Source organism: Chionomys nivalis, chromosome 18 (assembly GCF_950005125.1).
Source record: "Chionomys nivalis chromosome 18, mChiNiv1.1, whole genome shotgun sequence".
In the NCBI taxonomy this organism is placed as follows: domain Eukaryota; kingdom Metazoa; phylum Chordata; class Mammalia; order Rodentia; family Cricetidae; genus Chionomys; species Chionomys nivalis.
In genome coordinates this window covers 4,317,373-4,331,779 of record NC_080103.1, presented here as the reverse complement: position 1 = coordinate 4,331,779, position 14,407 = coordinate 4,317,373, and the positions used below count along the sequence as shown (strand labels likewise).

At 49.4% G+C, this 14,407-nt stretch overlaps 1 protein-coding gene across 1 annotated transcript; it reads right to left on the bottom strand.

Moving 5' to 3' along the window:
* Positions 1 to 4,231: 4,231 nt before the first annotated feature.
* Ssr2 (signal sequence receptor subunit 2) lies at positions 4,232 to 10,716 on the bottom strand. Its single transcript, XM_057793389.1, has 6 exons — positions 10,663 to 10,716; positions 10,298 to 10,452; positions 9,643 to 9,741; positions 8,732 to 8,840; positions 6,255 to 6,332; positions 4,232 to 4,749 (listed from the first exon to the last, which is right to left on the bottom strand). Exons 1-6 carry the CDS (start codon positions 10,681 to 10,683, stop codon positions 4,639 to 4,641), a joined length of 573 nt encoding a protein of 190 aa, XP_057649372.1. The 5' UTR covers positions 10,684 to 10,716; the 3' UTR covers positions 4,232 to 4,638.
* Between the last annotated feature and the right edge of the window lie 3,691 nt (positions 10,717 to 14,407).

Here is a 14,407-nt window from a genome sequence, read left to right as displayed (position 1 = left end):
TGGTGGACTCACCCTCACTTTCTCCTCCAGGGCAGAGGGCAGCTCAGCTTCCTGAGGTAACTAGGAACGTGACTCTCTAAGGATCCTGTGGCTACTGGAAAGGGCTTGGAAGAACTGCTCGCTCTGACAACTCCTTCTTTACAGGGCCTTGGACAAATTTCGTATTAAATGCTTTCTCCGCCATTTGTGAAGAGGGGCAGTCTGGGAAACAGCACGGATCTGTAGTAGCCACGCAGTAAATGTGCTATGGGCCAGTGTGATGGCGCACAGTATTCTCAGGCAAGGCCAGCCTGAGCTATGTAGTGAGTTCAGGCTAGTCGTGTCTATACAGAGACAAGTTTTGAGATTCTGTCTCAAAAGCAAGTGAAAATAAACATGCTAACTGCCAGACGGTCAGTAGTGGCGTACGCCTTTGATTCCAGCACTCGGGAGGCAGAGGCAGGCGGATCTCTGTGAGTTCGAGGCCAGCCTGGTCTACAAGAGCTAGTTCCAGGACAGGCTCCAAAGCTACAGAGAAACCCTGTCTCCAAAACCAAACTAAAACGAGTCAAACCCATGCCAACAGCCATCTGCTGGTGATCCTTGGGTAGGCCGATTTTCTTTGCCCTTCATGACCTATTGAATAAAATTATTCAACTAGCTGTCTTATGGCTGTTAGGTTTCAAACAGGAACAAATGGCTGAGGACACATCAAAGTGGACCTGGCCACCAGGGTCTCCCTGTATCCCTCAGCCCCCTGTTACAAGGCCCTTTTGGCTGGCATACCCTCCAGCCAGGGGGGCTAGGCTGCCCTTCCCTATATAATCCAACCATTTGGTTACCTAATCTCTTTGTATTTTGGGCCTCCTGGATGTTGTACCTGATTCCCATCTCTCCCTCCTCCGTCTCTCCACACGGCCCAGCTCAGTATAGACATGGCCACTCTAGACTCCCCTAGAGATGCCTGTCTCTGGCTATGCTCTGTAAAATCTGTAATAAACTTTCCCTCCACCACGCCCGGGAGCAGGAAAGCCAGTCCTCGTTCCTTTGTCATTCTTTGCTCTGAAGTCCTTGCTGTGGTAGAGGAAGGCAGCTGCTGCCAGAAGGAACCATGCACCCTTTCCTACCAACCATACATGAGAAGGCAATAGCAACCAGGAAGGTAACACAGGGGAGATGCCTGTCATCTTAGCAAGGAGGGTCATGGAAATCCATTAAACAATCTGTGATGTCCAGATAAGAATGCAGGCTCCGAGATGAGCGAGGTTAACACTAGTGGCCATCTTGGGACTGGGACCCAGCTGTTCTGTGTGGTCAGTGCTGCTCCCCATGGCCCAGCTGTGCATCCAAGAGACAATGTCCTGTGCCTGGATTGCCCTATTCTCTCTGCAGTATAGACTCCTTCACCAGATCTGAAGGCAACTGACTGCGTCTGGTACCAAGTTGAGTGGAGGTGATGAGCTGCCTGGGTGCTAAGGGAGGGCTAGTCCGCTGCACTGCAGAAGGTGACGAGCCGCCTGGGTGCTACAGGAGGGCTAGCCCGCTGCGCTGCAGAAGGCAGAGGGGACCGGGGCACCTGCAGAATTACTCTCTCCTTTTAGGGTGGAGCCTCAGTCTGGGCACTTAGTCTTCGGGGTGATGAGGTGCTCCCCTCTCCTCTCACAGATGTGCACACAACCTGAGATGACGGTTCGCAGCCTTGAGGTTGTGAGGGAGGTTGTGTGTGTGAAGGAGCCTGTCGGCACCTGTCCTCCTACCGGGCAGCCTGAGGCGGAGACGGGCAGTCCGGAAGCCGACTGTTCAGCTGAGTCTGTCTACAGACTCCAGCAGCCCTTACACTCCCCGCGGCCTCTACTCCAGGGAGGCTCAAATTCCACCCTGACTCCAAGGCAGCTGATCTCGAGAGATGAAATTTCCTGTTTGGCCTCTTTCCAAGAACCCGACATTCACTGCCTTCACCCTGCCCTCATCTGTGAGCTCCTGGGTTCCCGGTTCACCTCCTTCCCCACAGTGCCCTTGAGCTGTGGGGGGGAAAAGGAGCGAGCTCCCCAGCTTTCCGGAAGGGACCGCTGAGACTGAACGCCAAGAAAAAGAAAGCTTTATGTCACCTGCCCAAATCCATCCTGTTTTGGGCAGGGAGAGCCCTCCTCCTATGGCTTAACTCTGTCTTCACCCATGGGAAACAGCGCTCCCCTTTCTGGAAATGAATTGCTTAGAACGAGACAGCAAGGTCCTCCCCAGCAAATGGGCTGCCCCTTTCTACGCCCCTACACCTGTTCACTCGGGTCCCAGTCTGGGCGTTCCCAGGTTCCACTGGCACACGATGAGCATCTTGCTTTCTGACCTGGCTGGTGCTGGGGTGTCCAAGCTGCAGGGCCTGAAAGGAAGATGTGAGCTGGCTGAGGACCACTCCATCTGGACCTTCCCGTTGTCTCCATGTCCTTTTCATCTTCCAGGGACCCAGAGGCGCCTATAGCTGGGTGAAGGAAAGGTTAAGCCGGTTGGGCAGGGGAGCTGAGGAGCGGAATCTAAAGGGGAAACTTGGTAGGAGAAACAAAGCCAGTGTTTGTTGGGCTTCCCTCCCGCTTGGGAGGGTGTTCTCACACCACGGCATTCCGGGGCCGGCCAGAGTCCGTTCACAGTAGCTTCTCCACAGGGCTGCATGAAGACCCAAGGAAGGAAACCCACAACTTCTTCCAGGCCTGAAAAGGCAACATTACTGGGTAGTGGTGATGCACACCTTTAATCCCTGCACTCAGAAGGCAGAGAGGCAGGTGAATCTCTGCGAGTTTGAGGCCAGCCTGGTCTACAGAGTGAGTTCTAGGACAGTCACAGCTATGCAATATGGAGCCCCCATCTCAAAACAAATTCAACCTCGAGAAGCCATTTCCTTTAATAATAGCACTGTTACTTTTAGGTGTGTGTGTGGATGCCGTCAAAGGGTGTTGGACCCACTGGGACTAGACAGGCCACCTGCCATAGACGCTAGTTTCAAAGTCTGAGTACTCTGCAAGAACAGTGTGTGCTTTTAACTGCTGAGCTATCTTTGTTGGTTTCTCGAGACAGGGTTTTCTGTATAGTCCTGGCTGTCCTGGAACTCAGAGCTCCTGCCTCTGCCTTCTTAGTGCAGGGATTAAAAGCATGAACCACCACTGCCTGGTGGCATTTGGATTTTTCAAAGTGTAATTTTAAGGCTGGAGAGATGGCTCAGAGGTTAAGAGCACTGACTGTTCTTCCAGAGGTCCTGAGTTCAATTCCCAGCAACCACATGGTGGCTCAAAACCATCTGTAATGAGATCTGGTGCCCTCTTCTGGCCTGCAGGCATACAGGGAGGCAGACTGTTGCATACATAATAAAATCTTTAAAAAAAAAAAAAAAAAAGAATACATGCAGGCTATATGTTATATACACAATAAATAAAAAACATAACTTTAAAAAGATCACGATTGGGGGCTGGAGAGATGGCTCAGTGGTTAAGAGCATTGCCTGCTCTTCCAAAGGTCCTGAGTTCAATTCCCAGCAACCACATGGTGGCTCACAACCATCTGTAAGGAGGTCTGGTGCCCTCTTCGGCCTGCAGACATGCACACAGACAGAAAATTGTATACATAATAAATAAATATTAAAAAAAAAAAAAGATCACAATTGTATCAATTGGGTACCTTCTGCCAGTAGTCTGGAGGCTGTGAGCTACCATGTGGATGCTGGGAGTCGAACCCAGATCCAACAGAAGAGGAGCCAGTGCTCTTACCCACTAAGCCGCTTCTTCCATCCCTAAAATCACTATGTGGCTCAGTGGTTCTCAATCCACCTACGCTGCGACCCTTTAATACAGTTCCTCATGGGCAGTGACCCTCAACCACCAGATTATGTTGTTGCTACTTCATAATTTTCCTAGTTATAAATCATAATATGTCTGATATGTAGGGTATTTGATGTGTGACCCCTGCAAAAGGGTCCCGACCCACAGGTTGAGAACCACTGACTTAGTGAGCTAGAAACAGGTTGTTTTCTAGAAGATTCAGTAAACACATCAGGTTCCTCAGGGCATGAGAGCCTCTGCAAACCTTCTCCAGCTGTGGAGAGCTAGCAAGGAAGACTTAGGAGACTGTGTGGTGAAAGCAGAGAAAAAAAAGACGACCAGAGTTCAAAAGCAAACAGGTGCATCCCTGAGAGCAGACCATACCCCAAGGCCCAGAAAGTCTGGGTTTGCCCTGGACATGGGTTCCCAGCAAGACAAGCACACTGGTGTAGCATTTGTTTTTATTAGAAAACCCATTAGGTGAGTGCCCCTAACGCAGGCAGACAGGGCCTGTTTAGGCCCCACAGCTCTCGTTTAATCTTCTACCCTCCTGTGAGGAGCTGCCAGGGAATGGGGATGCCAGGCAGAGTCCAAAGGCCTCTCCTGGACCCCCAAGAGTTCACATTGCAGTAACATGCCAACAGCACCGGATGGGATCCTCAAGCCCAAAGCTGTGGCTAAAGGCAGTACTGTTTTATGGCTTCAGTGAGGACAGGGAGGCTCGCCAACTCCCAGGTCTGCCCTCTGCAGTCAGGATCCAGGACAAGATGGCCACGGGCCAAGGGAACACATCTGCTACCCTATGGGGTCTAGTAACACCTGGCTTCTTGAGAGAGAAGGGTCGAGGAAGCTGCACTCAATTCTTCTTGGGTTTGGGAGTATCGTATTTCCTCTTGCTGGAGTACCACAGGAGAAGGGGGATGCCTATGGAGGGCAAGGTCATGACTCCAAAGGCTGCCCAGTCCAGCTGTGGAGGAAAACAAGAGCTCACTTAGGAGTCTGGATGCAGATGCAGGACAGAACAGGGACCAAGGGAATGACGGATGAGAAGGGAGCAGAGGACTCTGGCAGCAGAGTTCTAGCCTCTGCCCAGACCAGCGGCTACTTCTCAGGGTGTGGAGCCCAATCCTCACCTCACTCAAATTCTAGAAGTCCCTAACAGTTGAGCCTCCTGGGAGTTTGGACTATACCCTTCATACTTCACCTTGCTCTGTTTTCCAGCCTAGTTAAGCACTGGACCTCCCAGGTCTTCAGCCACATCTGCTGCTCTCAGTCTGCCTTCCTTGCTTCTTGACTGGCTGAACCCTCTCCGGACCCAAAGGGACAGCTGGTGCGGCTCCTAGCTGCTCCAGCTCCTAGCTGCTCCAGGACCCTGTGTGACACCTCACCGCAGCGCTTCCCGCCACGGCCTCACCGAGTCTATGACAGCAGGTGAATTTTGTTGTTGCTGAGGTTATATACTGTCTCTTGTAGCCCAGGCTGGCCTCAAACTGGCTAAATAGTTAATGATGCTCCTGACCGTCCTGCCTTCATTCCCCCAAAAGCTGGGATTATAGGTGTGCCACCAGGGCTGGCTTTATTTTTATTTTTTTAATTTTTTAAAGTGTTTGCCATCATTACCCGGCATTGTGTTTGTTTATTTATTTATTTTTGAGTTTTCTTTTCTAAGACTTATTTATTTATTATGTATACAGTGTTCTGTCTGTGTGTATGTCTGCAGGTCAGAAGAGGGCACCAGATCTCATTACAGATGGCTGTGAGCCACCATGTGGTTGCTAGGAATTGAACTCAGGTCCTCTGGAAGAGCAGTCAGTGCTCTTAACCTCTGAGCCACTTCTCCAGCCCCCAGGGCTGGTTTTATAGTGTTGGGGTAGAACCCAGGGCCTTGTGCATGCCAGGCAAACATGCTACTGACTGAGCCACATCCTCACGCCAGGTAATCTGTAACGAGAGAGACTGTCTTATTTGGAGCTTCTGGATGAATAAATGGATTCCCTCATTCAGTGTTCACTCAGCCCTGGAAAATTCTCTCCAAGCTCCAGCTGGGTGAGGTGGTGCATGACTTAATCCCAGCACTCAGGAGAAAGAGGCAGGTGGAGCTCTGTGAGTTCCAGGCCAGCTAGGACCTAAAGAAAATGAAACCAAGGCTAAGTTTAAGCAGCTATCTCAACATTATGACCCATTGAGTCTACTGAGCCCGACTGGTTTCCACTCCAGACTGAGCAAAAAGCAAGGCCAGCTTCATGGTGCTGGCTCTTGTGAGCTCACCTGACAAAAATCTGGGCAGGATTACCTCAGGAATGTATCTAAAACGGTCTCTGTCTTTTTCTTTCTCTGTCTGTCTCTCATATGAAAGCAAGAGATAAGGTAAGAACAAGTTAATCGACTTTCTAAGGAGACTGTGAGTTTCCAGAACCAATAGAATGTTCTCACACCAGGGGATAAGAGACAATACTAGAAAGAAAGGCTTACAAAATGGGGGGAGAATCTCCGGTCAAACTCCCGCTGGGCAAGGATTCCTCCCTGTCCAGGTGCACTGGTGGAGCCGATCTGGAAAGAAAAAAAGAAGGGATTAAGGCAAGCTTCAAAGTTACCTCATCTGAGAACAGGCTGTTCAGCCAACAGAGCTCTGAGCATTAGACAGAGCAACCACCAGGCGCAGCCGAGAATGCAGAAAGAGCAGGGTTATAGCTCAAGCGGGAGAGTTCTCATAGAGCACGGGAGACGGTTCGGTTTTGATCACCAGTACTGGGAAGAGAGAGAGGGAGGGAGGGAGAGAGGGACAGAGGGGGGATGGAGGGAGGGAGGGAGAGAGAGAGGGAGAGAGGGGGAGGGGGAGAGGAAGGGAGAGAGGGGGAGGGGGGAGGGAGGGAGGGAGAGAAAGAGAGGGAGAAGGGGAGAGGGGAGAGGGGGAGGGAGGGAGGGAGAAAGGGGGAGGGGGAGGGAGGGAGAAAGGGGGGAGGGAGGGGGGAGGGAAGGAGAGAGGGGGGAGGGAGAGGGGGAGGGAGAGGGGGAGGGAGGGAGGGAGAAAGAAAAGAAAAGAAAAGAAAGAAAAGAAAAGAAAGGAGGAAAGAAGCTACTGAGGGCTGGAGAGATGGCTCAGTGGTTGAGAGGACTGGCTGTTTTTGCAAATGACCTGGGTTTGGTCACCAGAACCCACAAAGAAGCTCACAACCACCTCTAACTCCAGTCCCAAGGGATCCAAGCCCTTCTTCTGACCTCTGTAGGCGCTAGGCATGGACATGGTGCATATGAATACAATTCGGCAAAGGTCTCATATACAGGGGGCTGAAGAGATGGCTCAGTGGTTAAGAGCATTGCCTGCTCTTCCAAAGGTCCTGAGTTCAATTCTCAGCAACCACATGGTGGCTCACAACCATCTGTAATGGGGTCTGGTGCCCTCTTCTGGCCTGCAGGTATACACACAGACAGAATATTGTATACATAATAAATAAATATTTTAAAAAAAAACCACATTGCATTAGTCAAAAAAAAAGGTCTCATATACATAAATAAATCTACAAAATTTTCTTTTTAAAGAAAATTTTTAAATAAGATAGATGAAGTCAAGCATGGTGGTACATGCCTTTAATTCCAGCACTCAGAAGGCAGATACAGGCAGATCGGTAAGAGGCCAGCCTGGCCTACAGAGTGAGTTCCAGGAAAACCAGAGCTATAAAGAGAAACCCTGCCTTTAAAAACTGCTAATAAATAGCCGGGCGGTGGTGGCGCACGCCTTTAATCCCAGCACTCGGGAGGCAGAGGCAGGTGAATCTCTGTGAGTTCGAGACCAGCCTGGTCTACAGAGCTAGTTCCAGGACAGGCTCCAAACAACAGAGAAACCCTGTCTCGAATAACCAAAAAAAAAACAACAACAACTGCTAATAAATAAATAAATACCAGAGAGATAATTCCCTCAGGCTTTTATAGAGAAAAGTAGATTAGGAGCCAGCAGAGTTGAACCCCCCCCCGCGCAGTGAGCATCTGTTAGACAGGACACGCTAGCTACACAACTAAAACCAAACCTTGATCCACCAGGATCAGATACAGACCACGTCTGTCTGCATGGCAGGGTGCATCATGGAGTTAGCAGGCCTCGGCAATCATTTACTTATTCCTGAAGAGAAAACACTCTTTTTGACGTCACAAGGCCGACCTGACTCAGATGAAGTAGTAAGAAGCGTTCTGAAAATGTTAACGCCCTACCCAAATGTACATTACCAGAGAAGGGCTGGGGCTGCCACACATTCCTGTGCTGTCTGAAGAGGGGCCAAGAGTTTGGAGCTCACCGCGAAGAACTGTTCCCAGGGGCAGGCGAGCCTTTGATTCTCATGTCTATTAACCCACTAAGTACCAGGGAGTTCTGGGCTCGCACACTTGTAATCCCGGCACTTGGGTAACTGAGGCAGAAAGATCAGTTCAAACTCCTTTAGAGTTTGAAGAAGGTCAGCCTGAGCTACATAGAATCTGTCTCAAAAGAAGTAAAAGAAAAAAATTCAATCACTCAGTTAATTAAAAATAAAGCAGGGTGCAGGGGATCACACCTGTAGCCTCAGCAGGGGAGACAGAGGCAGGCAGATCTCTGAGTTCAAGGCCAGCCTGGTCTACAAAGCAAGTTCCAGGACAGCCAGGGCTACACAGAGAAACCTGTCTTGGAAAACAAAATGAAACCAATTCAGGGCTGGGCATGGTGGCACATGCTTTTGGGGAGCAGAGGCAGGTGGTGGCACATGCTTTTGGGAAGCAGAGGCAGGTGGCTCTCTTGTGAGTTCCAGGCCAGTCAGGATTGTGTAGTGAGATGTATCATGATAACGAAAATGAATGAAATAAGAAAGAAAGAGAGAGAGGGGGGAGAGAAAGAGAGAGAGAGAAAGAGAGAAAGAGAGAGAGAGAGAGAGAGAGAGAGAGAGAGAGAGAGCCCCACAGAGCTCAAGGTTTGGACAACTTACCACAACAGGCCCATCCTCCTGGGCCAAGTAGGTAATAGTCGCTGAAGTGAAGTTGAAATAACCAGCTTTGAGAGGACGAAGGACCACTGTGTGGGAGACATTGCTAGCACTGGCCCAGGGTCAAGGAAGTAGAACAAGACGTGCCATTCATGAAACAGTTAACAACACCTGCAGTGACCGCACGCCTCTTCATGCTTCAAGCCCACTTTTTAAAAGCATAGCATACGGTGGGGCGGTGGTGCTGCACACCTTTAACCCCAGCACTCGGGAGGCAAAGGCAGGTGGATCTCTGTGAGTTCAAGACCAGCCTGGTCTACAGAGCAAGTTCCAGTATATCCAGTGCTACAGAGTGAGATCCTATCTCAAAAAATCAAAAAATAAGAAATCAGATAGTCACTGAGTAAAGAGGCGGGGCAACAGGTTACCCAGCTTCTCTATGCTAAGAATCTGCCCTTTTACCATTTTTTAAAAGATTTATTTATTATGTATACAATGTTCTGGGCAGCAGATATCATTACAGATGGTTGTGAGCCACCATGTGGTCGCTGGGAACCGAACTCAGGACTTCCGGAAGAGCAGTCAGTGCTCTTAACCTCCATCTCTCCAGCCCTGAACCTATTCTGAAAGAACCTCGGGTATAGAGCATTTACTCAGTGTGTGTGAGTGCGTGAGTGTTTCTCCAGCAATGCAAAGAAAAACACACCTTTCAACGTGGCCACTGATACCTTTATAAATGTCTACACCTTGCTGCTGGACCACAGGGCTCACAGCCCACACAAGGCACGCTCACACAGCTGGCTCCTGCCTTCCTGTGTCATCTTATCCACACAGATGGCAAGAAAATGAGCCACACACCCACCGTTTGAAGCAATGCCCCATCCCAGCCCTCATTACCTAGAAAAAGAGGATACGGGGCAATCCGGTCCCATTTGACGTTGAGCATACCAGAGACGATGCCGAAGTCTTCTGGAGGGAAGGAATCGTCAGACAATTCCACATCTAGCGCAGCACTAGAAAGCAAACACAAGAGTAAGGGATATAAAATTAAGGCAGTTAACTAGAAAATCTACCTGCTGGTCAAAAGAACCGCCCCACAGTAACTTGGCTTTAAAGAAGCCAGATCAAAGCCTGGGGATTCCGTTACTCAGAAACACCAGAATATTCAAATATCCAGAAGTGAATGAGCCCCAAATTATCCTGACTCTAATTTCTGGACTGGAGAAGTAAGATGAAGATGGAAAAGAAAAATAAAATGAAAGAACAGCAATAAAAGTGCTCATGCGTGGAGGAAGGGAGCGGGAGTCGGCCCCGGAGGTTAGGACGAGATGTGCATTCTCTGAAAGCCTTCCAGACCCCGAAAATGGAAGATGGCAGTTCACTCAAGGAAGCCTTCACTTCCAAAAAGCACCCGGCCAAAGTAAGCCCTCTAGTGGAGTCATTCATGTCTTCACTCACGGCACCCGATGCTGGAGGGCTCCAAAAGAGAATTCGCTCCTCCACAAAGTTCTCTATGCCCACGTGGACGCTCAGGACCCAGGAAGGAGCATGCTCAGCCCAAACCGTTACCTGGAGCCGACATTGTAGATGTTATACTGCAGGGTCAGGTCCCGCCCTTCCACAGCGTATCTGTTCAGCAATGATTTAGAGGCCAAAAGCCTGGCTCCTTCTTCTCCTTGACTGACAGCTAACAGAGCCAACACCACAAACGCCAGCGGCCTCATCTTTGGAAAAAAGAGCAGAGTGAGCAATCATCCGAGTACGGAAAGAAACGCCAGGCAGGCAGGCACCCTGTGCGGAACCACACTCCAGCTCCACGACTTCGTCTGCAGCCGCAGGCTCCGGAGACGGCCCAAGCCACAGCTGTGTGCACCGCGCTTCGGGTCAGCCTGGGTCTCGGGGACCCTCAGTCACACCGCCACTGCCGGACTCACCGTGGGCACCCCAGACGCCATCCTTGGCTACAGACAACCGGAAGACAACGTCAGCATCCGAAAGACCGGAAGCGGATCTGGCCGGAAACCCTGATGTCCCGCCAAGTGCCTTGTGGTTGTTGTAGTTCTACAAGTCACACAGTTCCCTTTGTGGCAATTGCCACCCAAGAGAAGGCATCTAGACCAGCGGTTCTCAACCTGTGGGTCATGACCCCTTTCTCAAAGGCGATGCATATTATATATCCTGCATGTCAGATATTTATATTATGATTCATAACAATAGCAAAATTACAGTTCGGAAGCAGCAATAAAATAATTTTATGGTTGGGGGTCACCACTGTTATGCCCAAATCCGCGAAGTCCCCCAAAAAGCCAACAAGAAGACAGAGTCCTGTATGTAAAAGCAAAGAGCCTTTATTTTAATCAAGTTTGCAAACTCGGTCTCTCCGCATGTCCAACGTATTGGAATAACCGGAGAGCCCCGAGCTCAGTTAGATTGGGTTTTATAGTAGTAAAGGTGGGGGTGAGGGGTTTCTGAGGTTCAGGACTCCTGATTGGCTGACATTTGTCTAGGGGTGTCCTGGTGAGTGTGTGCTGGCAGGTGGACCAATCTACAGAGGTTGGAATGTTAGGCATTTCCTTTGGATGATCTGTTTTTGGGTGGTGCTCGGGTAATCTCAGCTTGTGGTTCTTCCTGCAACCAGGCACTGCTTCAGGGTAAACTACTGAGACCCAGGCCACTTGTTAAATTTATTGATGGCAGGATAATGGTTGGAAGTAAAGAACTTCCTTTGGGTGACCTGCCCATACTTAGCGTATCATGGCTGGCTCTCACAACCACAACATGAAGAACTGTATTAAAGGGCTGCAGCATTGGGAAGATTGAGAACCACTGCTCTAGACTCTGCAAGTACCCAGTGTTCATGGAGGTCAGAAGAGGGCATCAGGCAATAACTAAAAGACAACCACCAACTGAGTTAAGATAAAAACCAGTCCTGTCTTGGTGTGTTCACTCATCCTTGGTCAAGAATAAAGTGTGCCAGCCGGGCGGTGGTGGTGCACGCCTTTAATCCCAGCACTTGGGAGGCAGAGGCAGGTGGATATCTGTGAGTTCGAGAACAGCCTGGTCTACAAGAGCTAGTTCCAGGACAGGCTCCAAAACCACAGAGAAACCCTGTCTCGAAAAACCAAAAAAAATTAAGAATAAAGTGTGCCTTGCTCACACACATCAGTTGGAATGAGGGTCTTTTTCTTTGCAGACCCGAACTTATTTCTAACAAACTACCTAAACCGTAAGTGGGGTGGAGTGGGTAGGTGGGATACACTAAAGAAACTGCTGGCCAGGTGGTGGTGGCGCACACCTTTAATCCTTGCACTCGGGAGGCAGAGGCAGGCGGATCTGAGTTTGAGGCCAGCTTGGTCTACAGAGCTAGTTCCAGGACAGGCTCCTAAAGGTACAGAGAAACCCTGTCTCAAAAAAACCAAAAAAAAAGAAAGAAAGAAAGAAAGAAAGAAAGAAAGAAAGAAAGAAAGAAAGAAACTGCCAACGTGAATGCTTCATGGTGTGTTTAAGGGAAAATCTTATTGGTTTTTTGTTTTTGTTTTGTTTTCTGAGATACCGTTTCTCTTTGTAGCCCTAACCTGGAACTTTCTCTATAGGCCAGTCTGGTCTCAAATTCAGATCCGCTTGCCTTTGCTTCCCAAGTACTGGATTTAAAGGTGTGTGCTACTACCGCCCAGCAAGGGAAAGGTTTTGTTTTTGTTTTATTGTAAATAAGAACGAGTAAACTGGGCAATTCTCAGCCTGGCAGCTACAACTGCCCGAAATTCCAGTTCCAGGATCAGGACTGCAGCCTCTGCATGCACACACTGTACAGACACACATGCAGGCAAAACACCCAGATGCATAAAATAAACAAACAAATAAATCTGAGAGAGAGACTGAGACAGAGAGACTACCCAGAGGCATTCAGAGGTGTCCAGAACACACAGAGGAAGACTGGCTGTTTTCTTCCTTCCTTCCTTCCTTCCTTCCTTCCTTCCTTCCTTCCTTCCTTCCTTCCTTCCTTCCTTCCAACCTAACTGCCAGAAATTCTCCTATAGTCCAGGTTGAACTCATTTCTGATATTGAGACTGCCTTTTGGAGTTTGGGGAATTGGAATTTCCTTTGAACCTGATAAAACCAAATATATATTCAGCACCCACTGTCCGGAAATCCCAAAAACAGCTGCCTCCAAATTCAGAAGAGGAATGTCTTCATCTTTTCTCTGGCTGCTTTACAATGACCTTTCTCCAGCCTCTCCACTTAGCCACACTTTAGGACACTGAGCCCGGGGTGAAGGGAGGCTGGGGTTCATACACGGCATTGCACAAGCTAAGCACTAGCTCTACCTCTGAGCCCCACCCTAGTGCAGAGCAAAGCCGGCAAGCACTGTGGTCGTCCCTGTCCCTGTGGGATAATACAGAGGAACACAGTGTGCGCGCCTTTAAACCCAGCACTCTGAAGCAGAGGTAGGTGGTCTCTGTGAGTTACAAGCCAGTCAGAGCAGAGACCCTGTCTCATAGCAACAATAACAAACAAACAAAGGAAATAGGGCTGGTGATGGTGGTGCATGCCTTTAATCCCAGCACTTGGGAGGCAGAGGTAGGCGGATCTTTGTGAGTTCGAGACCAGCCTGGTCTACAAGAGCTAGTTCCAGGACAGGCTCCAAAACCACAGAGAAACCCTGTCTCGAAGAAAAGAAAAAAAAAAAAAAGAAAGAAATAGGGCTAGCTGCTCTCAGAGAGTTTGAGGACCTGGCAGCAGGGAGGAAACAGGTAGTGTGACTCCCCTGAAAGGCAAAGGGGGTACCACACCCTCAGCAGAAAACCCCACCAATGGCTTTCCTTTGTCAAGGAGAATGCTATTCTTCACCAAGCACTCTGTTCCTTCTCCTCCGACAGACCACTTTCCCTCTTGCCTGCTTTCTAACTCTCAGATCTTTGCTTAGAGCATGTTATTGGACTTAAAAAAATCTTGGGGCTGGAGAGATGGCTCAGTGGTTATGAGCACTTTCTGTTCTTATAGAGGACCAAGGTTTGGTTCCTAGCATCAACATGATGGCTCCTAACTATCTTTAACTCCACTTCCAGGGGATCTGATGTCCACTTCTTGCCTCCTAAGGCACCAAGCATGTGGTGCACAGATATATATGCAGCCCAAACACCCCCCACACCACCCCACACATAAAAAATAAATAAAAATCTTATGGCCAGTGAGATGGCTCAGTACAGTGAAGACACTTGCTGAGTTTGATCCCCAGAACCCCCGCATAGGAGAATAGAACCAATTCCTGCAGGGCAGTTCCCAGATAAACGAGCAGGTGTGAGGGCTTGACTGGACAGTTTCTAATCTGCTGGGAAGTGTTAGGTCTCAAAGATCAGGCTCCAATGCTACTGTGAAACCCTGTTTCAAAAAATAAAAGAAGCCGGGCGGTGGTGGTGCACGCCTTTAATCCCAGCACTCGGGAGGCAGAGGCAGGTGGATCTCTGGGAGTTCGAGGCCAGCCTGGTCTACAAGAGCTAGTTCCGGGACGGGCACCAAAGCTACAGAGAAACCCTGTCTCGAAAAACCAAAATAAATAAATAAATAAATAAAAGAATAAAACAATAAAATAAAAAAAGGAGGCCGGGCGATGGTGGCGCACGCCTTTAATCCTAGCACTTGGGAGGCAGAGGCAGGCGGATCTCTGTGAATTCGAGACCA